At 40.8% G+C, this 25,025-nt stretch overlaps 1 protein-coding gene across 1 annotated transcript in view; it reads right to left on the bottom strand.

Moving 5' to 3' along the window:
* The window catches only part of itfg1 (integrin alpha FG-GAP repeat containing 1), a 171,173-nt gene that overhangs the window by 50,202 nt on the left and 95,946 nt on the right, over nt 1-25,025 (bottom strand). The window contains exons 11-12 of the mRNA XM_074660656.1: nt 17,192-17,342; nt 15,601-15,709 (exon numbers count right to left, since the gene is read on the bottom strand). Of these exons, the coding sequence (XP_074516757.1) occupies nt 15,601-15,709; nt 17,192-17,342 (260 nt within the window). The remainder of the gene's footprint in view (nt 1-15,600; nt 15,710-17,191; nt 17,343-25,025) is intronic.

The raw sequence follows: 25,025 nt of genomic DNA, 5'->3' as shown, positions 1-25,025 counted from the left end.
CCTCTGTGGGACTGAGCTAGCCTATTTTCTAGTGTAATATTAAGACTGATGGCAGCTCCTTCGCAGGACTAACCTCATCAAGTCGGGGATGAACTGCTCTGTGTACTCCGTGTGGGTCTGTATGTGTGTTTTCATCATTGAGCAGCGTTTCGTGAACAGCAGTTTCAAGCGTGTTGCTGAAAAATCGCCAGTCTCCGTGAGCAAAATAGCACACGTGTGATTGTGGTTGTGAAACGGAGAAAAATAGGGAGAGCATGTTTACGTCTACATGATAAAAAAGTAATCATGTGCACACAATAGGAAAGTAAAGGCTGTTCTCCAGGCCTCCAGAAGGATCAAGAAGCTTGTTTTGCATTAGAGATTAGGGCTTTAATTTACTTTAGTGCTAAATAATTGTTATATCTAAAGCGGACACTAGAATTATTATGATTTAAGATTCAGTTTAGGGATAGAACTAGAGTACGACTTAGTTTGAAGCCAGAAATAAGGTTATTTTTTTTAAATCGCAACTGATGGGTAGAAAATGTTTAATATCTCAAGGAGGACACATCCCTTCCTTCAGAGTAGATCATTATTTATATCCAGTGATTTAAAAGCATGGAGACTCTTCAGTTTACACACTGGGATTCTTGATCATATACATATATATTAGGGCTGTCAAAGTTAACACGATAATAATGTGTTAATGCAAATGTGTTTTAACACCACAAATTTCTTTAACGCATTAACGCAACTTGTGATTTTTAGGTTCTAGCGTGCTCAGTTTTAAAGCTAAAATGAAGATACGGGTATCATATGAAACTAGCAAACCTGAGGAATCCATTGGTACCAACCATGTCATACTAAAAAAAAAAACTTTATGATAATCACATGCGGTTTGGTGCAAGTCATAGTCAGCACACTGACACACTGACAGCTGTTGTTGCCCGTTGGGCTTGAGTTTGCAATGCTATGATTTCAGCACATTTTTTTCATGCTAAATGCAGTACCTATGAGGGTCTCTGGACAATATTTGTCACTGTTTTGTGTTGTTAATTGATTTACAATAATAAATAAATACATACATTTGCATAAAGCAAGCATATTTGCCCACTCCCATGTTGATAAGAGTACTACATACTTGATAAATCTCCCTTTAAGGTACATTTTGAACGGATAAAAAATGTGCGATTAATCGTGATTAACTATGGACAATCATGCGATTAATTAAAATTAAATATTTGAATCGATTGACAGCCCTAATATATATACATATTCTCAGTGAAATCATAGTTTTGCATAATTACATAGTATCATAAGAATAAGTAAATCATAAAAAGATAAATTAAATAGTAAAATATGATAAATAAAATGTTTTAAGAAATTAAAGAACAATAATAAAATAAAAAAATCACGAAGATGTTAACCAATTGGATCCATAGCAAATAAAACAACTATACATCCATATGACTATCTATCTTCTAGGGGTTAGATGAATTGGTGAGTTGGGGTTATCACTACATTAACAAGCCCGTCTGGATAATTGAGGTTATCTAAGCCTTGATCAGCCCATAAGGTGAGCTGAGGTTATCACTGCATTAATAAGCTCATAATAGGACTTCATCTCCTATCAAATTTCTTCTTTTCTAACATTAGAGAGCAGGTTATCTGCTCCATCTCAGAGACATCACACTGGGATTCTTGATCAAATATATACAGTATATATATGTATCAGGGTTCGTACCTATTCACAAACAGTGAATTTGAACTGGCCAGTTGCCATGGGAATCCAGCTGTGTGGTTCTCAAACACTGCTGAGTACACAGACAGAGACAGAGAGCTGGTCTCCTGCTAACTAACAGCCCCGAAGAAGGGATTCACTGGCCTGTGTAAGACACGCTCAACTAGTGCATCCCAATTAGATTCTTATTTCTTCTAATGTAGCCAGTTTCAAATGTGCACTGGATGGTCACAGATTGTGAGGGAGAACACTTGTTTTCCAACAACAACCCAACATGTCTCAGCTTCTTATTCTGTGGCAATTAAATCAGCTATACAGAGCTCTGGATTTTAATAACGAGGTGGATGTTTTTGGCCAGAACAGGTGAGGAAGCAGCATTTGGTTTAAGGAAACACATCTCACCGTGTGGAGAGGCACACTAATGGCTTTGGATGAAAAGTCTGCCAGTATTGAGGGGGGGCTATGTGCTGCCAGTTTGTGACCTGGGACACTTGAAATCAGGTCATTTCTCACCACTAAGAATAACTCATTGATGTAGTGTGCTTTAGTGATATTATTGCTACTAGATGCCAGGAGTTTTGTATAAATCTTTCAGGATTGTGGGGACAAGAGTCCCTAATAAATTTACTTCTTAAAACTATCCATGTGTTTTTCAGAATCCTCAGATGGATGATGATATAATGAATGCAGAGACTTGCTATTTCTTATATTCTGTACAACAATATCAACTGTTAAAGCCAGCCAGGTCTGAAGGAAAGCTGAATCGTTGGCATCAAATATTAATGAGTTGCTACTGTAGCTGTAATTTGAAGCAATCATTCACATGCCCAAGCAATGATTTCATCTGACTTTCTAATGAACATCAGACAAAAGCTGCAGAAAATAAAACCTGAATTAGGTTTGTGCTTCCATCAGCTGGGTTGTAGACGATTGACTTCTTGAATTTTTGCAAAAATAAATAAATAAATGATTTGTTATCATGTATTTGAAGGGAAATTTAAACATCAACATCTTTGCTCAACTTTCTCTAACCATTATCTGATTATATCTTAATAATATATTTGATAGATCCTGTGACATGCCAACGTTGACATGCCAAAAGTGAACCAAAAATATCTCGATTGGCCCTGGTGGCGGGTTGCAGTATAGGTCATAAATCCATGTTAGCAGATGGGACATGGGCCAAACTAAAAAGTCAAATTACACGTCAAAGAAATTTCTCCCAAAGATGGTTTCTGTCATTTTAGGTAGTTCTTATCACACTGATGTTTGTTCAAGTGTGATAAGTTTGGTTTTAATGAGTTATTTGATGCTATAAAAAGAGGGTGAGACGTCATGATTGACAGCTGCTCTGAGTGAAGTAGTTGTGCAGCCGGAGGCTCAGAAATTGTACAAGAGAGGAAATATAACTTTAACTTTCCATAACTGTAATGGGTCTATGCAATAAAACATGTCAATTTGATCATAAATGTATTTATAGAGATATTATGGTTAGTTGTTATGTCTTTCTAGCCAAACAGCTACCGTGGTGCTAACGTAGCAGCTAGGTGGCTCATGCTCATGCAAGCTGCGGCCGTACTTGGCTCGTGATTGGCTCAGGTGGGTGTGTGGGCGGGACCTCGATACCGTGGCTCCAGCGCCCGATCACTACTGCGCAGACTCTGGCTCCCAATGAAAATCAAAATCTCGAGATGGCAGCTCCCATATGTGGAAGGAAGTGGAGACGCGTCATCCATCTATGTATAAAGTCTACGACACAAACACCCTGAAATGTCTCCATAGATATTGAATGTTTTGAATTGAAACGATGCAGCAGCAAACATTTCATTAACTGATAACAAATCTGAACACTTATTTGAAGTTCTTATTATGCTCGCTACTAACATTGCACCATTAAACCTTTATAGTTTCCAGCAGACATGGTGTTTAAGTGCATTTTTTACCCACCAGGAAAAAAATATGGTCATCACAGTGCAGAGAGGTAATTTCACGGGAAATAAATTTCTGTATCTGCACTTAAGTATTCTCCCTCAAAAGTTATTGTTTCTGTTTATGTAATAGTAGATGCTGAAATTACATTCTCAGCACTCTATCACCTTATTAACTTCAGAACTCTACACTATTTGACATATGTCAGAGATGGGTTGTCTTTATCTGCTTGGAGCCTAACCTGTACTGTAATTGCGACCTCATTGGCACTCCATAAAAAGACACTACAGGGAGCCATGGTAACCACATGCACATGTCACAACACAGTCCTGAGCTGTCGGGTCAGCTGACGTCACACAGACACACGCATGCATAAAGAGCAAAATGCGATGAGCAGACCTTGACGGGGGGGAACATGACATGCCGTGTCAGCGCTAGTGGCTACGAGTGCGAGTCAACGAGAGCCAAGCGGACCGGCGCTGTACACTCAAACACAACGATCTGACAGCTGAGCGGCATTCGCTCTGAGATGCTCATCACTTCTTATTGTCCTCAGGCTGCTTTAGCTGACTGCAGGGCTTTCTTACAGACATGCATGGGCACAAAACATCCCCCCCGCCCCCTCTGTACACACCAACAGAACACACACTGTGATTGACAGTGAGCTGACATCTGGTCTTAACATAACAACTCCAGAAATGACCACCTGCTAATGGCTTTGTAATCCATGTTAAAAGGATGATATGATGTTGTATATTCTATGTACAGCTTGTACTGTATATCTGTGTGTGTAATGTGTGCACATTTACAGAGATTCTGCTCATCTGTCTAGTAGATAAAAGCCCACGTATAGCATTAAACAATTGGCTTTCATTCTGAAAGCTTTGCAATAAAAAGGAATTTCTTACTTCACAAAATGTCTCCTGTAAAACTGGTTTCCTCATGTGTGCCAGACTGAAAACTAAAATAAATGTCCCTATTTGCCCTCATTAGACATACTTTGATGGCTATTGTCTTGTCTGGTCCAAGTGTAAGTAAGACGAGGCACTGCTCCGCCGTGGGGATTAAAATCCCAGAGGGAGCCCTCCCTGCTCAGTGCTCGCTTTGGGCAGCATCATTATCGTGTTGCTGTATGCTCACTGTCCCCGAACAGCTGGCAGTGGCTTCCACAGTGCTTCACTTTGGGATGAACACTACAAATGCAATGTGACCACCACGTTAATTAGCCATATCAATTAGAATAAAGTTTAACATCCTCACAGAGGCTAACAGTCTCGAGAGAACGTGTTCTTTTCATCCAAATGGGTTTTGGTTGGCAGCACATTACAGTAAAATTACAGCAGTGCCATTCCTTTTCTTGTTTTAGGATCAAATGTGCTTTTCAAAAACTTGCACAGGAAAGTTGCACATCAATATCAATGTATATAATAAACAGCATAAACTGAAGCATAATCATCCGAGACTCAAATCAATGATTAAAAAAAGTTGTATTTTGACAACAAGGTCAATTTCCCACTGCTGTAAAAGACATTAGCCTGCAGCACTGGGTCATGAAGGCTAATGTTAGTCTTACAAACCCAGCCCGCAATCTGTTCCTCTGCTTGTTGTGGACTGGTAAGGCTCAGTGGGACTTTGCTTGGGTGAGGAGCGTTGCCAATGGCCGCAGAGCAAAAACAGCCATAAATCAAATATACTGTAATGCCCAACTGTAATTCAAAATTAAGTGCTTCTTGTTGTTTTCATCTTCTAATCCATTACCCATAATTTGCTAATGGGTCTGTCTTCCCGCTTCCTCAATTCTCAGAGGATGTTGGTGCACACTAATAAAATTGAACTTGATAAAACTTAAAGGGGACATATCATGCTCATTTTCAGGTTCATACTTGTATTTTGGGTTTCTACTGGAACATGTTTACATGCTTTAATGTTCAAAAAACACTTTATTTTTTTCATACCGTCTGTCTGACTATACCTGTATTCACCCTCTGTCTGAAACGCTCCGTTTGAGTGCCTGTCTCTTTAAGACCCCTTCCTGAAAAAGCCCAGTCTGCTCTGATTGGCTTGTGAGAAAAATATGGTGCATTTTTCTTTCTCAAGCCGTGGGTAGAGATACTTAGATGGGGGGGGGGCGGTATAAAATGAGCCTGCATGTGACATAGGAAGGGGAGCCAAATCTGAATGGTTTGTTGACTCACATGTTTTCTGATATAGGCAGCTCACAAAAAACTGACTGAGTTGTCTTATTTCACAGTTTGAGGGTTGGTAGGAACTCCAGATACCCAAATGGATGTGCACAAGCAATGACAAAGTGAGTTTTCCATCTTTACACCATATCGGAGTTCAATATGTTGGATTATTAAAAATCTACAAGGCATTGATTGGTTATTCTCACTCTTGGTCAGGATCCGCAATGGCTGATATGATTGGCAAAAAGGTGTCTGGGTTGATATATTCCTGTTATATGGCTTTTGGGCAAGAGTTGGGAACATTGCAAATGTTCTAGGAGAGGGATTATAAGATACTATACTGAAACAAGATATACGAATAATGCATAAAATGGCTGTAATATGTAGTATAATGTGCTGTATAGCTGGCTTGTTGTCATATTTTCAGGCATAGCCGTTACGACTTTACTGTCAACATAAGCTGCATGGAGCGGGATGCTATTTTGACAAACATGGGAGCAGGTGCTCCCACTCAGCCGCCTTTGTGTGTTGCTTGCAGCAGACACTGCAAAAGTATTCACACCAATCTGAATATACAGCCTCCAGTCAAATCCTCCTCCGGACGACAGAGCCACACTGAAAAGGCTTCATGTAAATCTCCTCGTTGTCATTTGAATGAAATGAAAAGAGGGAATAAAAGACAGCTCTGACTGACAGACTGAGAGAGGCGGAGAGGAAGCGGGAGGACAGGAAACGAGACGTTTGCCGAGGAGAAACAAGAGAGGAGTGAAGGCAGGGTGAGGGCAGCGGGAGAGGTGAGAGCGAGATAAAAACAGACGCTGGAGAGGGTTAGAGGGGAGGAAATGAAAGAGGCTGGAATGAGAAAAGATGGGAGGACAAGAGAGGAGCGGGGAGGACAAGAGAGGAGGAAAGAAGAGAGCTGGATTTGGTAGAGGAGGAGACGAGATGAAAGGGGAGCTGAGGAGTAGAGAGAGGAGAAGGGAGTGTGGGCCTGAGAAAAGCTACCAGATGTTTCTCAATGCAGCTAATCTGCATCCTAATAAGTGAGCAGGAAACTAATCAACTCATACAGTTCTGCCTGTCACTCTCTCTCTTCACCCCCCTCACTCTGCATGCTCATGCAGAGACACCCCCTCCCACTCTCCTCCTCATCGCCCATCATTTTATCTTTCTTTCTAATTTTGGAGTTTATGATTTCTCCCATCTCCTCCCTCCTAAGCAGTAATCATCCATCCATCTGTCCACCCTGCAACCACTCTGTGCCTCATTGTCTCTTACAGCTTAGCCGAACCACTTTGCTTTGTGTAAGACTTAATAGTCACACATGTCCTTATCATGTTCCTCGAAAAATCCAAAATAACATATGTATAATTAATACTTTATGTATGTGTCTCTTCAATGGAAACGGACCAGTTGAAAAGCTAGACTGTGCCTGAAATCACTCACTATATAGTGGAATATAGTGAGTTCGCTATTTCGTAGTTGTTTCAGCTGTCCGAATGTACAGTGAGAATCATTATACCCTATATAGTGGACTCAAAGTATCCCACAATGCATCGTGAAAAGTAGTGGACAATGATGGTCACTAACCGAGCACTATATACCATCATGCATTGCGCTGTAGGAAAAATGTCAGACGGACGAGAGGAGAGAGAGCAGCGCGATTGAGACAAATTCATGAGTATAATAATGTATTTAATGTGAGCAGAGCAGAGCATCACAACAGAAACGGCCACAAAGTACTTTGTATTTATTCATTTGGGAAAATATACTTATTGCTTGCACATTAACAACGACCGTTATATCCTACCTTTCACAATAAAAGCCTTAGACATATACGCTGCATCACTGGTTACCAAGGGGAATTTAAATTCACAGCATTTCGCTGAGAGACAACAAAATAGCTTACATATGTATTTATCACACACAAAAATACATGCCAGTATTGCCAGCAGCAGACATTGATCTGACACGTGTTAATTGTGCGACAGCAACGGCGTCAAGAAAATGACCTGTGTTTTTTTTTATTTTGCCGATGAGCTCAATATATAGTCCTCTATACAGAAATACAGAAGGGAGTAGTGGAAGAGTGAATGATTTCAGACACAACCCTACCTAAACCTGAACTGGAATTTTCAAAAGAGACTCAGTTGTAATTCACACCCAGTCCATCCAAAAGACCTCAGGATGATTAGACCTGATTCAAATGTGGTCGACCTGAACAAACCCTAATGGAGAGTGAACGCCAACGCTGGCAGCATGACTAATGATCAATTGATGAGCAGCTACGTTCAAAAACAGTCACAATACATGTCAATACATAATCACAGCTGATAGCGAGTCTGCTAGGACACAATTGGGTATTAGACATATTGACAGACCCGAGACAATATAATTTGCACTTGGTCTGGCTCGGGTCGTGGGACGGGTTTTGGTTGCTAATGTCACAATCACACCGTTGTCATTCTCGTATTGATTGGTTGCCAAACGTCAGGAAGGCGGGTCTAATCTAATATGAGTTTGTCAGAGACAGACACTGAAGAGGAGGAAGGAAACACAGACGCAAGAAAGTTGGTGTGCTGCTGGGTGACCATAACGTTCAGTGAATAATGACCCTCAGTTTCTGTCTGCGTTTATGTGTTACCCTATATGAAATGAAACAAATGGTTGGCAACACCACCCAGCTTAAGGGAAGCGACACTGCGCAAGATGTAGGGCTGCAACTAACGATTATTTTCATTGTCGACTAATCTGTCGATTATTTTCTCAATTAATTGATTAGTTGTTGGGTCTATAAAATGTCAGAAAATGGTGAAAGAAGCCCAAGATGATGTCCTCAAATGTCTTGTTTTGTCCACAACTCAAAGATATTCAGTTTACTGTCATAGAGGACTAAAGAAACCAGAAATATTCACATTTAAGAAGCTGGGATCAGAGAATTTTTTTATTTTTATTTTTTATTAAAAATTACTCCGATAAATGGATTATGAAAATATTTGGCATTAATTTAATAGTTGACAAATAATCGATAATCTATTGAGATGAGACCATAAATTGAGTGGACCTTTGAAAAACTCCACTTAAACGCTTGGATCTGTTTTCCTATGTTGTTTCTGTTCACCATTATTAATCTGATAGTGTTAAACAGTAGTAGTAATACCCCATTCAAAACTAAATCTACAGAGTCTTCAGCCATACCAGTGGTTCTTTGAGCTTGTGTGAGCCAAATGCTCATTTCAGCACACTAACATGCATCCAGTGACAATGCTAGCAAGTTGATGTTTACCAGATATAATGTTTACCATGATCACAGTGCTACTTTAGCGTGTTAGCATACCAGCATTTGCCAATTATCGCTAAACTGAAAGTAGCGCTGAGGCTGATGGGAATGTCATGTGTTTGCAAGGTATTTTGTCATTAAACAAAGTAATGAATCAAATTTGGACAATAGTGGTGCAAAATGAGAGGATCAAAGTTATCAGAATTCATCCTCTGGGATTATGAATGTCTGTACCAAATTTATACTAATAAAAAGCACAGGAAAAAAACGTGGTTAGGTTTACGCAACTAATCTACTTAATTAGCTTTAGGAAAAGAAGTGGTGTAACTTAAGTACAGAAGTAACATAACAAATAAGTCAAAGTTGACTTCGGGGTTCACACGGGGTACCAACACCGGTCTCCTGGGCGAAAGTCTGGTGTTTTTTGACCCATCATCCACCCTGACCTGGTTCACAATTACGTGGATTACATACAATTGGTTTTGTGGGATATACACAAATTACAGTGCATTACATTTCGTAGGTATGGCTACGAACGGTGTATGGGAACAGCCTGAATCAGGGGATCACCGAAGTCAGAAGGATTCATCCTCTGGGGACAATGAGTCTCTGTATAAAATGTCAAAGCGATCCAGCACTTAGTTGTTGAGATATCAGTCAGTCTGAACCAAAGTGGTGGACCAACTGACTGACCCACATACTGACATCCCTAGAGCCAACAGGCACTCAAACACTTGTATACGGTCAATAAACTAAATAAAACAATATGCAACATGTCAGCATTGCTCCACAGTTACAGTACAAAAACTGAAGAGAATCTGTTCTGCAAGATTAAGTTAGTAAAATTTAGTGAATGTCAGTGATTAGCACACCTTTGCCAATGCAAAGTTTGCAGTATTTGCCAAGAAAACATGCACAGTGGCTAAACCTGAACTGTGAGTATAAATCACATAGCATTCGACATATCACTTTGAGAAGAAGCTTACTAGAAGGATAACCAAAAAAACAACTCCTGCCTTGATATATGTTTTTTCTTCTTTTAACAGAATGGCATCGTAGCTGCCAATCTTCCGTTGGTCTGCAACAGTACTCAAAAACCCTCTAGCCTGCTCCTAAATAATATATGCACCCATGGCAACAGAGGTATGGCTGTTGATGGAATGCGCTAGTGTGTTAACTATTGTATGTCGGACGCATGGGATGATAAGATGTCAGAGCGGTACAGGTTCAGGTCATCTCAGTGTGAAAATCCCAGCAAGAGTCCAGCTCCCTGGCAGGCCGAGAGGCAGGGCTGCTGTCCGAGGCCAACCTGTGATGGATTTACTCCGGGAAGTCCGTGTGCACCATGGGATCTTACCTTTCACTCACAAACTGCACGCGCACACACACTCACGCACCGAGTCCGACACAAAGTCAATCCTTCAGCGGGAGTTGTTCAATAATGCTCTGGGGAGCGTTGAGTGATGTCATCTTGAGAAAATAGGATTCCATCTTAGAGAGCGGAGGACTGGATCAGGCTGTCTACAAAGACCCATCACCGGCTGACAGAATGTGTCGAGTCTGAATATGAAGTTCACACACTCAGTCTCACTTATTACAGTGTAATGCTATCAGCCACGTTATCAGAGACGCCTGAATGGAATTGTAAATAAACAATTTGCCCTCAGGGGGGTTTCAACGGGAGGTGCGAGGCTATTAAGCTGCATTTGAGCTCACGTTCACAGGGGGGAGGAATGAAATGTCGACAGGGTGTAACACTTGACAGATACATTTTTATTTTGGTAGCTTGTTGTTTGCTCGCTAGTCTGTAGTCGGCTAGATGTAGTAAAAACGCAACACTGAACATGTATGAAATATTCACAACTGAGCGTGTAATAACTGAAGTCGAATAAAGAGGGAGCTGACAGTGTTTGCATCGACGGGGTGCGGGGGGGAGACAGGCATTTTGGTGTGGGTGTATCTGTGTGTGTGTTTTGTTTGATGTGCTGCAGTGAGACAAGACATGGATAACGAAAAGAACAGCAGCGTTCAGGGAGGCGGCACAAAAGGAATTCATGTTACAGCAGCAGGAAGCGGGACGAGTCAAGGTCACACACAAGCGTACTGTACACACAGAGGCTGACAGGCTAACGGAAAACACATGGCTCTTCCTTTTACAATGTTTTTGTTTTTTGACATATGACAAACATGGAATATTTTAGGCATTGTCTCCCAGATATAGTCGTTACTATTCTTCCCAATTTGTACCACAGTGCTGTTGAGCATGCTGTGCCTGGAGAGATTCTAGCCTCCTCTGAACCGAATTCAGTTGCAACCCACGTATTAGAGTCCACATAAAAACCCTCTGCAAGATGGGATGCTATTTGAATATGGATATTATGGTCTAGGGATATAAAGGATATGATCTGATGATGTTCTGATCAATATCGTAACTGTGAATTAATTTTTTACAGTACACCCACACTGGTGATTTGACAAATTACACCGTCATCATTTTTATTAGTTGAAGGAACCCAGTGACCTAACATAGGCTGCATCCCGGCAAAGCTCTGCTCATCTTTAACCCGAGGAAAGGTCCAATCAGCCAGTAACTCAGAACACCTGGTGGTGATGTGCAGGGCCTTTAAACTCTTTAACTCTTTCAACTAAATGCTGAGCATGATCACAAAACTACCTTGTATCTACAGGAGATGAAAAATAATTATTGTTACAGCTACAGTTATCCACTTGTGGTAAATATTTCAAAGTTTTGACATCCGACTGACGAGCTCTATACTGCTGACAGCTCGGCACACTGGCTGCTTAACTTATGTTAACTACTGACTAGCTCCTAATAGTTTCAGATCCTGCTGATCCTGAATCAGAGCTTTTAAAGGAGCTAAATGTGAGATCAGGAGCATTTCTATTGCGTCCGCACGGCTATCAAAATGGCAACGACTGACAGTGCAAACAGCGCAACAGTAAAAAGGCAACAGTGCTGACAGACCCTTCAGTGTTAACCTGGCGGGGAACTGGAGGGTGGATGCTACGGTTCGCGACCGCAATGTCAGTCGGGGCGGCACTGTCGGCTGTAACCGCCGTATGAGAGCAGTGCAGAGTGGCGGCATGGAGCTAGCCAGTGGGGCACGATCACATGCCCGAACATGCACTAAAAGCACATGCGGTCCGGCTACGTCAACAAAGGAGATAGAAGCTCCGATTACAACACACACAGAGGGAGAGCGACTTCATTCTCTGCTCAGGTAGACATTACTCCTCTATATCTTTACGTAGACAATAGTTTGCTGCTCTATTAATGCTCTGGATATCATATAGAGCACCTTTAAAAGGTGATGAGCTGAAAACTGGAACATTGTGACAACTGGTCACTAACCACCAGCGTTATTTACACTAACGAGCTACGGGCCGCTTTCAATTTAAAAATGCTAAATCTTGCAGCCCTAGTATGGACATGTGACAGTATGTAACAGTATATGACCACAACAATTTCATGATGTGGTCCACACAGACTTCTACTGGGCACCTGGAAACCACTGGCTCCTAAACTAGGACCCAGTATTAACCTCAATCTGCCATTCAAAACAAATATCCAACAAATATTGAGATGAAAAGCAGGACACAGGACATCATGGATGTCATTTAGTTATTCTTCCTGTACACTGGACACAATGACGTCGAGCTCAGTGGTTCTACTTCATCTCCTACGAGGAAGTCTAACCTTGTCATGAAACCCCAGGCGCTCCTCTTGGAACTAACTTTAGTGTTGCAAAGTTGAGCACGTTCCTGGGAACAACTTCAAGTGGGCCAAAAACAGAAACAGAGGATGTCAATTTTAGCAGCTCAGTGTGACGAATCTGACCTGCAGCCCTTTGCTGCATGTCGTCCCCGCTCTCTCTCTCTCTCCCTTCATGACTAATACTATATCTCTGTCAAATAAAGGCTAAAAGCCCCAAAAATAATCTTAAAAATAAAAAGGATTTAAAAAAAAAATCACAAAATATCGCCCGGCTTACAGTAGAGCAATATATTACAATGTACTGAATCGTTACCCCTGCATCATGATACGTATTGTATCACCACATTCTTGCAAATACACAGCCCAATTTGACATTAATTTAAATTTTGATAAATACCAAATATGACTATACTACCCTGTCAGATTCTTGTCATTTTGTTTTGTATTATGAATTGATTCAGTTTAGTTGTGACAATGAGGTATTGTATTTGCTATTACTACAAACTCTTTGAGTGTAAGCTGGGAATGTCTTTCAACTCAGTCTGCTGTTTAACAATATCATATCTGCATTATATCAGAGAGCCTGATGTGTTTTTAATGAATGAAGAGCATCAATACTATACAATGTATCTCAAGCAGTATGTATTAGACAGGTCAAATTTGTGTATAATACTTGGCAAATAATATTGATTACATACTTTATTATGTGCCTATTAGTGTGTTTACAAGGGCATGGTGGTGATTTATGTGTTTCTTTTGATTCTGAAAGCAGTTGTAGCCCCTTCCTTCCAAAAAAGACAAAACAACAACTGTTCTCCAACTGTTCTGAAACAAAAAGGAATGAGCAATGCTCTTTTTCCTACTAATGAGCAGAGCAGAGTGACACATTAAACTGTGCAAAGGCCCACCCTAGAGTGGAACTATTTTTGTTTTCCTCAAATGTCACTAGGTACTAACGCTGTACCAACATTTTGACTTCAAAAGACAGCGTCTTGATTTTTACTCAAACGCTGTTACAATAAAAAAAAATAAAAATCTAATCTATTAACTGAAAAGAGAAAGCAGTGAGCCAAAAATACAAAAACTATTTCTGAGCATCGCACGCAGCTACAGTTGCTTCTAGTCAGACATCATTTGTGAATATCGGGTTTAAAGTGTGACTGAAATACAGCAGCTTGCACAAACGCTGTGTGCTATTTCTTCTGAATTAGTGAACATTTAGGCATCTCCGTTGCACAGACAGAATAAAGGTTATTTTTCTGGCGTTTCTGACACACTCATCAGGCAGTCAAAAGTGGAAAGTGACAGGTTACATGGGGAGAGAGGGAGGAGGCTGACGACTATAAAGGTGCCAGTCTGGCTCAGAATCCAGGATTTCATGGCTACATGAACAGTACGTAGTAACAAATCAGTCTGACTGCAAACAGAAACAAGCTTCCTTATTATCTGCTGTCTTAATAGAAACCTCTAGTACAATAGAGAGGCGAAGTCTACCCCTTCCGGTGAACCATGGGATCTTATTTTGGAAAGAAATAGTCAATGATGAGAGACAATTTTTTTTTATCCCGTTTGAAATGAGCCATGAACCACACGAATGTTTGTCAATTCAAAAGATCATTTTGCAAGTCAAGAAAGTCCCAGTTTGTTGTAAAACTGTTGAAGTATCAGACTTTGAAAATACATCATTATAAGGACGACACACCCTAAAGTCATGTAGTGACGTCTCTCTCTCAGAAGCTACGATGCCTGTGTGTTTCGTACTGGAATGTACTCACAGCAGCAACGGGAGTCGCTGGATAAAACACATCGGGTAAGATAACGTTTCATTGGTGCGTGGAACATAGCTAAGTTATAGCTTGGTGACGTATATTGTGCGAGACGAGAGATGTAGTTCACTGAGCGGTTTATCACAAAACTAAAGGATACTACGACAAACCTGTGACAAGTTGCCACTTTCTGGACTTGCAAAATGATCTTTTAAATTGACAAACATCATATGTGTGATTCACGGCGCAATTTAAAAGGGATAAAAAGATATTTGTCTCTCGCCATTGACTACTGTATGTATTTTTCCCCAAAAAATGGGGTCCACCGGAAGGGGAGAGACTTTGCCTCTCTATATGTGTTAATTTTATTGTGCCCTTTCCAACAAGTAAAACATGATCCATTTCAAATTATAGTCCATTATTCTGCTTTAATTTTTGTGTCATGAACGGGGCGTTATCAATGGCAACAACTAGGCTGGGAGTTGTTTGCCTTACAGAGCTGTATTTACATTATATCTTTGTTGAAAGTAACATACTTTACAAGCTTGTAGTGGAGAACCAGAGAAAGAGGAAAGAGGCAGTATTTAAAATGACCTTTAGTATGGACAGTGACCATTTTAATTCAGGTTGAAATAGAACAAAAAGCTCAGACAAAGATCCCCTTTTCACCACCAACTGAGTAGCTTGAGGCTAGAAATCTAAATAATATGACAGATAATTGTCGTGACCATCTGGTTTCTAGGTCTGGGGAAAGAGCTGCTCGTGTTCGATGATTCTAATTGGTCTAAGGGGGGCGGTTATGGTAAAAAGTACACCAAACCATAACATATTAAAATTTCAGTTGTGTTTCTGTATATGTAATTTGCGTAAAAGAAGACGGAAAGAGGCAAAATGGTGCCTTTCTCTTTCTTCCTCCAATATACTGGTTTAGGCATGTGGAGAATAGAGAGGAACAGAACGCACTCGGCAAAGCAGTCACTTACCCATCACTTTAACGAAGTAGGCATCAGCTTCATAATTGTTCTTCAAAGCATGGATGATCAAGTCGGTTTTGCCCTCTGCCTTGCTTAGAACCAGCATGTCTAATATACCCTGCAAATGAAGACAGGCATATAGATAAGGGACAATGGAAGCATGGTGTGTGTGTGTCTTCTGATGTACATTTGTATCCCTCTAACATACTGGGTGACTGATCCAGCTTTATCTTATCATCTCTTTATTCTTCCCTTTTTCTTCTCCTCACCATGTCTCTCTCTCTCACTCTCTCTTTCTCCCATTTATAAATTCTCTCTCAGAGAGAGCGAGAGACAAAGAGAGAGAGAGAGAGAGAGAGAGAGAGAGATACATTTAACAGACAGGCTGCATTAGCTGTAATAATTAATTCTGATAAGACGGGCACGTACAGCAGATTGCAATATAGCCTCTATACTATTTTCAGTCACACATTCTGGGTGGGAGTGGGTGTGATGGTGTGTTCACACCAGACGTGAAGCAAATTTTCATAGACCTGATCGATCCAAACTATATTCAGAAAAGAAGTATTTTAAAAGTTGTTTGCATGTCAGACTTTCTACAAATTGGCATCGTGACGTGGTTATTTCGGCATCTGTTTGATCCGTTTATTCCAATTAAATCATATGAAAATCTGTTTTATTTTGGGTTCATACCGCTGTAGTAAACCAGAGTAATTCTGCCGATTTGACACATCAATTATGAGCTGTGTGCGCATCCGGATAATGTTATGAACTCAGACACAAGTAACGTTGTTGGTATCTATACTCTCACGCGAGTAATGCAAATAAACACAAATGATCCCGCGGTCAAACTCACACGAGCAACGCAAGGCAAAAATTTGCTTCATATTTGGTGTGAACACAGTTTTAATATTTGTGAAGGATTTTGACAACGTACGTCCTGTATGTATGCAACAAGTGTGCAAGACAGTGTGTGTGTGTGTTTTGTAGTGTGGTAAAGTCCTCCAGTACCTCTGCAAGGGTGCATCATTTTTAAAAATGAACACACCATTGTAACCATGGATAAAACTCCAGGTCGACATAAATGAAAAAGACAGCCAGTGTAAAAATAACAGAAATGAGCACTAAACTGGACACGACATTGTCCTGTCCTCAGTCCAATTCTGTAATATTACTTCTGAGCATGAAAGGAAAAGCATAAACTTAAATAATTTAGTTGACATCAGTGTTGAAAAAAAAAAAAGAAGCTTTACACATAATCCACTTTTCTGCATTAGAGAAATGAAATATTCTTCTGTGCTCTGTGAGATTTATTCATTTTCTTCTCCATTTGGCATCAAATTCTTTAATACTGTAACTGTAGACATCCTCAAGAAAGGGATGTCATTTGAGGTGACACATCTAACAGTCTGGTACCAGCAGATTCCAGTGTGTTACTTAAACAGATAAGAGAGGACGGAGAAAGGCGGCGGACATTTAGAGGAGAGATAGGTGTAGTAAAAGATGTGGAGAAATGTAAGGTGAGAGTAATGAGAGAAAGGATGATGCTATGTGACCAAAACAAGCTCTGAACAACAGTATCTCAACACAAACTACTCACATCCTCATAGATGTCAAAGAATGTTGCCATGACGGCATTTTGGATGGCTCCCAAATCTGATTGGTCCCAGTGGATGTAAAACATCCTTCCTACGCTATGGCAACTGGCGTTGTTACAGGGCACGTTCTCCAACAGAAAGGCCCGCGTATCACTGGGAGGCAGAAAGAGAGAGAGAAAGAGAGAGAGAGAGAGAGACAAGGAGGGAAAATGCATGTTAACATTTGTGGAGACAATGAAGAATCTCGACAGACACAAAAGGAAAATTGCTCAGGTCACCAGCAGATCAGTCTGATTGTTGCTCGGCTGAATCATACCAGCTGACTCTTAAAATCACCGGTCACATTTAAACACGCCAATGTGGTGATATTTATAATCTGCCAATTCACTCTGCTGGCTCCTCACACCATTTATGAAGCTGAATCTGGTCTCTGCAAACTTCCCCCTCCAGCCCCAACTTCCTCTCACTATGAGCTCTCTCCTCTTGAGGACACAAGACTCGAAGCAGGATATCTCTCAATTAACGTTAACTTTTAAAAGTGGTCGCCAGGCTGGCAACCAGGCTTTTGGGTATCGGCCGATACTGAGAACCGATCCAATACCAGTGTTTAATTAATAAGCTGTATGCCTCCCTGTGTGGAGGTGACTGGGATCATTCTTTCATGTGTAAGGCAACAACAGGCCTGACTTAAACATTACTTTCCTAACTCTGTAAAACAAAATGTAACAAATAAATATATAGATAACATAACATAAATTTAGCGAATTGTTATTTATTATTAAAATAATAAAATCGTACACCAACAACTTTTAACAGGAATTACAATTCAAGTAAACCATTTGAATGCAGCAACAAATTGGTCAAAACTTAAACAGAAATACAAATTTCAGTATAGAGTATATAAACATAAAATTGAATTGAATAGATTAGCCCCTTTGTCACTGATATCCGATCCATTTATTTGAGTCAGTATTGGCCCGATATCCAATCGAGGTGTGGAACATGCTTTGCAGCATAATTTTTCCGTCCAGCTCAAAGTTGCCGGGATACTTTGCCTCCCACGACTTCACAAATTTCATTTTTGTTTTTTGTTCAGGTTCATCTGGTTCAGTTGAACTAATTTGCACATTCGTTTGTGATGTTGACCGGTTAATCAAACTTTTCACCCCACAGTCAAACAACTTAATTAGCTTCTCCATTGTCTCTAACAGAGATGCCTGTGCAGCGTTGTTTGGTTCTGACTGTAACAGCAATATTTAAATATCACTAATGCAACAAATATTAAAAATTTATTTATTTTTAGGTGCGCCTGCCGTCTGCTGTCCCCCTATTATAATAAATAGTCCACAATTCTTTTTAATGTAAGCGTCTCTGATTGAACTTTAAATTGTGACCTTGTGGAAATTACTTAGGCTTTTATACCCGAATGCCATTTATCATATTTTATTACGTACAGCTTTGAACCAGAAAATGAGTCCTTAAATTCAGCTTGGTGACACTCACTCCGCCCATAACTCCTACTTCACCTTTAATGTACTCGTGTAATGTAGCTCCAAGTGGAGCCCAGTGAAGCTCTAACAAAAGTGTTGCCTTCCAATGATATAATAGATGTCAGGTGATTTGACCCTCTTAAACGTACAATTGTCAAACAGTTATTAAAGAAGCTCTACCTAGAACCAAACCCTCTAAAACTAGTAATAATCAGCGATCTGCAATCTTTAATTCCTCAACCCAGTCATTAAGAAGACTGTCCATAAGCTGCTGGTTTACTGCCTTAACTGTCAATCCCAGAAATTACATTTGTCAATCAGGGTTTGTGCAAAAGGCAGCACTGAAACAGCCCTTCTCTACATACAGTGACCAATGATTGGCTGGACCGCAGAGTGCCAGCTCACAAACGCAAAAGTCTGTCACTGAGTGAGTGATGAAGTTAGACTATTGGTCGGCCAAGTGTTGGAGTTTCATCATTGGCCGTTGCTCTTTCAAAATTAAAAGGCGGGGAACAGTACGTTATGCAAATGTGCCCGTCAAGCGCGACGTGTCCGTCTCATGAAACTTGGACCAAGCTGTTGCTAGGCGATCTGGTTCTAAAATGGAAGGAGATTCAGCAGTGACATCGCCTACTACTCGCTTAAAATGTTTTCAGAAGTAGATTTTGGTGGATTGTTTAGACGGAATAACAGAAAGTTTACGAGCAGGCTGCCATGTTGTTTCCTGTTTGAAACAGCAAGCAGAAAACCAGAGACCAATCAGGTGGATTCAACGATAGGGTACGTCACCGCTTGAACGGCCAGTCGGGTGAAGCAGCGTGTGCCTTAGTGTCCTCGCCGGATCTGGTGGAAATAATTCACAGACTGACCATACACGTTCCAGCCAAACTATACTCGGTTTTGACCGAGACTTGTTTATATAGTGACTCTCTGGGGATCGGTTTCTAGCTTTAACAGAGACGTGGTTATTCACATTCTGCAGCATGTTAAGTTTTAGGTTGGATTTTCTCTTTTCAAAATAAGGGCATCAGTGTTTAAGGGAATGCGAGCTGCCTCAGGCTGGAGCCCCAAGCACCTGTGATAGTACAACATCCACAGGCACTGCTCTCTTGCTCTGCTGCACATATGTCTACCCCCAATTAGGAAAAAATGACCTTGTTACACAAATAGCATAACGTACAATCTTGTACGCATTTGTAGCAAGACACACAAATGTACCTGATGTCTAACAACAAGTTCAAATCAGTTTTTATGCTTAATCATTTTCTGCTTGATTGGATATTCAGCAAACTTGGCATTGCTGTGACCACACCCTGTATTTGGCCTGTTTTTGCAGAAGTGGACATGTGGCGAGTGATTTACTAGAGCTGAAATAAAACCCAACCACTCTGGGACTCAATCTAATTTTTTCCTCCACCTCTCTACTTTGTGTGCCCGGTATCTGTCAACATCTCCCTTTGATTCTCTGGGGAGACTGAATCTCTCTCTTCCTCTATCTATGTGTCTTTCAGTCTTTGGAGACGGCTCTCTGTACCTGTTCTTAGATCTCCGTGGGAGTGGCGACGGGGAAAAAAAGGACTCAGATCTAAAAATAGGCTAATCGTGAAAGCCCTCCCCCTCTCTGAGGATTTTAGATGACTCCCCACTTTATCCCAATGCAAGTGTCTGGGAGTGGAGGTGAAGGCAGACTACAAGCTATAAGAGCCTGGTGGGACATCTGTCATCGAGGATGCTTTTAAGAACTTGAAAGACTGTGCGAAGGCAGAGTTGGAAAAACATGTGTCGTACTTGCAGCAAAATATTCCTCTGTCACAATGTCAGAAAATATTCCCTTCCTTGATAAAATGTTGATTGATTACTGTCATTAATATGATGCTGTCTCCCACCCTGAAACTGCGTTGACTTTGCTTTTTTGAGCAAAATAATTTAAGTTGAAGTGATGAATGAAACACGGCGTGATAGAGACAGATAAATGTGTTTTCTACAGCACAAATGTATCTTTACTATTATTACTCCCACAAAAGGAGATAAGAGACAAAAACAGAAAAATTCAGCATGAAAACAGCAAATAGCCTCGCACGCACGCACGCACGCACGCACGCACGCACGCACGCACGCAGTGACAGAGTGCCAGTTAACCAGCTTTGTTGCTATTATATTATATTATTGTAGTTTTTTCATAAAGTATCTAATGGCCGCTTTGATTGCCGTTATTCACAGTACACAAGCTCCGGTAATCAGCAGCAGGCATAGTTCATCAGTTCAGCTGAATTTTGGCAGTGCTGCATGGTCTGATGTTAAGACCTTGTATACCTCCGTGCATCAACCTCTGTGCATCATCCTCTGTGCATGAACACCTGGTTTTCATAAAAAAACAACAACATAAAATAAATCATGATGCATGGCAGTAGGGAAGCTACATGAAGAAGGCAATGCTCAACAGAACTTCTAAGATATTACACACATTTTTAAACTTAGTATAGTATTCATTTAAATAAATACAGTGTAGAAAGCAAATTATGAAGTAAGCATGACAATACTGTTGCCCCTCCCATACAGACTCTTTTCGTGCCAACGTCATAATTATGTCACGATGTTAGCTGGAGGCAAAACAAGACTGGAGGCAAACATGAATCAAAAAGTTAAAGTTACCCATCAAAAATACCATCTTGCTGTGTTGTTGGGTGCCATAATCGAAGGACTATGGCTCCAACTTGAAATTGTATCGCATACCTTCGAAATGACAAATTCTCGCAAGCTACGATATCGGCGAAGCGTTTCAGAGATGGAGAGAAAATGTTGCAAATAATTTAGCTTAGCCTCCTGCTAACCGTAACTAGCCGTCATGGCTGCTGCACCGCAGCGTTGAGCTTACCGCTCACGCAGAAGGCTAAACTATTAGAGAGATGCAAAGAAAGTGTTGCTAATAGTTAATATTTTTTTTCTGCGGGATAGTTATAGGCGTCCAACGATGTATGTATATGCTCTTGAATGATTTTTACATTACAATTTATTTTCTGTACGTAACTGAGGGAAACAGATTTACTTTTTAAAAATTTGTTGGCAGCATTTCAAACAGCCGGGGCGCCCTGGTAGAGCAGGTATGTACTAAGGATGAGTCCTTACCACAGCGGCTGTGGTTCGAATCTGACCCCTGCCCCTTTGCTGAATGTCACAGCCCCACTCTCCCATCCTTTCCTATCATTCCTAAGATATACTAATAAAGACAAGAAAAGCCCCCCAAAAAAATCTTGAAAAAAAAAACCCCAACAGCATTGCAAATAGCCCTTTAAATGTTGTCTGACACGTCGCTGGAATCAGCAGCTAGAATCGCAATATAAGGAATAAGTGCAGTATCCTAGTGATTGTGCTGGTAGTGAAGTCTGGATTCAGCTGCCAGTATATGACAGCAAGACAAGTGTATTTAAAACACCGCAAAGTACAGGGAAGTGCAAGAATTTAATTAATTCCTAAAGAGGACACATAAAGCCTCGAGCACACAGATTAAAATAGCGTCACTTCTGCTGCTGTTTCAGGATGTCTGCATCATCATTGTGTGTGCTGCTGGGAGGAGGGGAGCTGGGAGGAGACTGGCTGATGTGCTGGATTAACTGACTTTGGCTGTGATTATACATATACTAGCTGGAGGTTCAGTTAAAGGTCATTCTGTGTAATCCGTCAATACTGTACAGCATATGAACTACACACCCTTCCTCCCCTCTCATTAGGCTTAACACAGCACCGAAGAGAATATGACCAGTTGTCACTAAGGACCTGCCACTGCAGCACCTATTGGTCAAGACACACTCCTAATGGTGAGCACTGATTGGCCCGCCGGCAGATAATCAGGTCTCTCCGGCTGCAGGAAATTGTCGCAATTTTGCAGGGATAGAAAAATGTGTGTGTGTGCGTGTATGAGTGTGTATGTGTGTGCAGATAGAAATTGCAAAGTTTCAGGCTGGACTCGAGGAGTCATTCGATTGTTATTCACCAATGTGTGTGTGTGTCCTCTCTGAGATTTTTGTACTTCAAAAGAACCTCTCTCCAGCACTGCAGGGGTGGTGATGGTGGCGATGAACTCAAGGTCATGAGGTGGATTACACAGACACTCACACACACTCACACACACACACACACACACAGAAAACCAAAACTACTTCCCTCCTTACTTCTGTTGTATTGACTGCAATACTATTTTTCGAATGCATTTACACACACAGACACACACAAATCTATATCAACAACGATATTGTAACATCATTAAGAGATGTCCTGAGCCGATCCTGAAGATCAGCGTCGGGCCGATCTGATCATATTTCAATGGATCACATCGGCTACAATAAATCTGATCAAATGCAGGTTCTGGTGCTCTCTGCAAGCTGGTGTCTGTACTCAGCCAGTTTATTTGAGGAGAAGAAACTCAGTAACACCACTGTGAAATCGTGTGTTTTTGTGACAAGATCAAAAGGGTGAAGTGTCGTCTCTCCATCTGATGACGTCAATTTCAGGAGTCGCATTTCTCCCAGTCAAACTTTTATTCATATCATATCAATAATTTAAGGTGACAGCTGTTATTTGTTATATCTTATGCTGCCATGTATATATTGTTATACTATTTATACACCATGTATACTGAGCGTCTTTGGCAAAAGAAATTGTTCTCTGGTTGAATTTTCAGTTTGTAGCTCGAGTGTGCAGCTGTGTCATTTAAGTAAATATAAGTATTCGATCAGATTTGGCATCAGTTGATACCCATTATCCAAAGGACTCGGATCGGGCCAAAAAAACTTGATTTTGCTAAATAAAAGATAAAGAAAACAAACTCAAAAATTGCTAAAACAACAACCCCCAGATTGAAATCTAAAAATAAAGATGAATGTGTGAACTAAATTTCTAACAGCAGTCTCCTAATCAAAATATCTAATTAAACTTCATGTTTAGCTGGATAATCAGTCTGCACATCTCAAGCTCCTCATTTTGAGAGAAGTTAAAGGGACCGTGTGTTGGATTTGGCGGCATCTAGTGGTGTGGTTGCAGATTGCAACCAACTGAGTACCAATCCTCCCTTTCCTCCATGCTTCCTACGTAGATATTAAGGGCTCATTCTAAGCTAACGAAAACAACGATTCTTAGTGGCAGGTGATTACACACTAATGAAAACATAGTTATGAATATTATATTCCATTTCTGCTGATAGATCCCCCGAAATGTCACACAATGGTCCTTTAAAGGCATGGCCGAATGTTTTATGTTTGGTGTCAAACAGTGAGCAAAGACAGTTCCCTTTTTAACTGTAACATTGATGCCAGCTTGAAAAAGAAATCTTGCATAAATAAAAAATATGCAAAACAATACAACTGACTAAAATGTGGTTATTTTAAGAGTAAGAGAAATGTGCACTTTTAGCCTGTGTCTGCACTTGTGTCAGCGTGTCAGCATGTGTGTGTGTGTGTGTGTGTGTGTGTGTGTGTGTGTGCCTGGGGGCTTCGATTATTGTATGAACCCAGTGTCAGCACTGATGTGTGAATTTGTGTGTGTGCCTGCGGGGACTCCTTCCTGTTCCTAGCTCTACCAGCCTCCCCTCTAATTGGCCTCCAGAGGGCCAGTCTGCTGCCAGGAGGCTGACCAGTGATCACAGCGACGAACCCTTCTCTCCCTCCACCTCGGACGCTCCGAGAGGCCGCCGTTACCTGTCCACCTTTACCGTTATCTAGCCATCCACTCATCCCTCCATCTCTCTACTCATCTCCCTCAAGCTGAGAGGCTACACGAACCTGGACACCTCCTTCTTGATGTCCCTCCTTTCCTTTCTCATTTGCTCTTATCCACTCATCTACTATCCCCCCTCCACCTCCATCCATCCGTTCCACATTTTCGCCTTTTTGCCCACCAACCATATCACCAAGGACTCTGTTAAAATGCCTTCTAGCCGTGTTTTATTTCTGCCGAGTGTGATGTGGGTGCATTTGATAATGCTCTTTTCAGTTTGGATGATGGAAGCAACACAGCGGCAGACTCGTCTCTTCTTCCCTTGAAAAAATGACCTGCCGTCCCCTCTCTTAACTCTCTCCTCTATCCTCCTACACCACTTCACAAACCCTCTGTCTCTGGATGAAAACCTCTTTCAGGTTGGGCAGCTGTGTAGTCATGCACTGTTTATTTCATTTAGTCAATTATTCACCTAAAATTACTTGATTTTTGAGTTAAGAGAACTAAACTAAAAAGTCGAAACTTTTCTCTGGTTTGATTTTATTAATTGTTCCCTCGTATTCATATTATCTTTAGAAAACAATGTTCTAATGTTTTCAGAGGAAAATAATTTAACTACAGAAAATAAAGTTTTGCA

The sequence above is a fragment of the Sebastes fasciatus genome, chromosome 2 (assembly GCF_043250625.1).
Source record: "Sebastes fasciatus isolate fSebFas1 chromosome 2, fSebFas1.pri, whole genome shotgun sequence".
Classification (NCBI taxonomy): Eukaryota; Metazoa; Chordata; class Actinopteri; order Perciformes; family Sebastidae; genus Sebastes; species Sebastes fasciatus.
The sequence above is the reverse complement of the archived record's forward strand: the minus strand, read 5'-3'. Positions and strand labels throughout refer to the sequence as shown.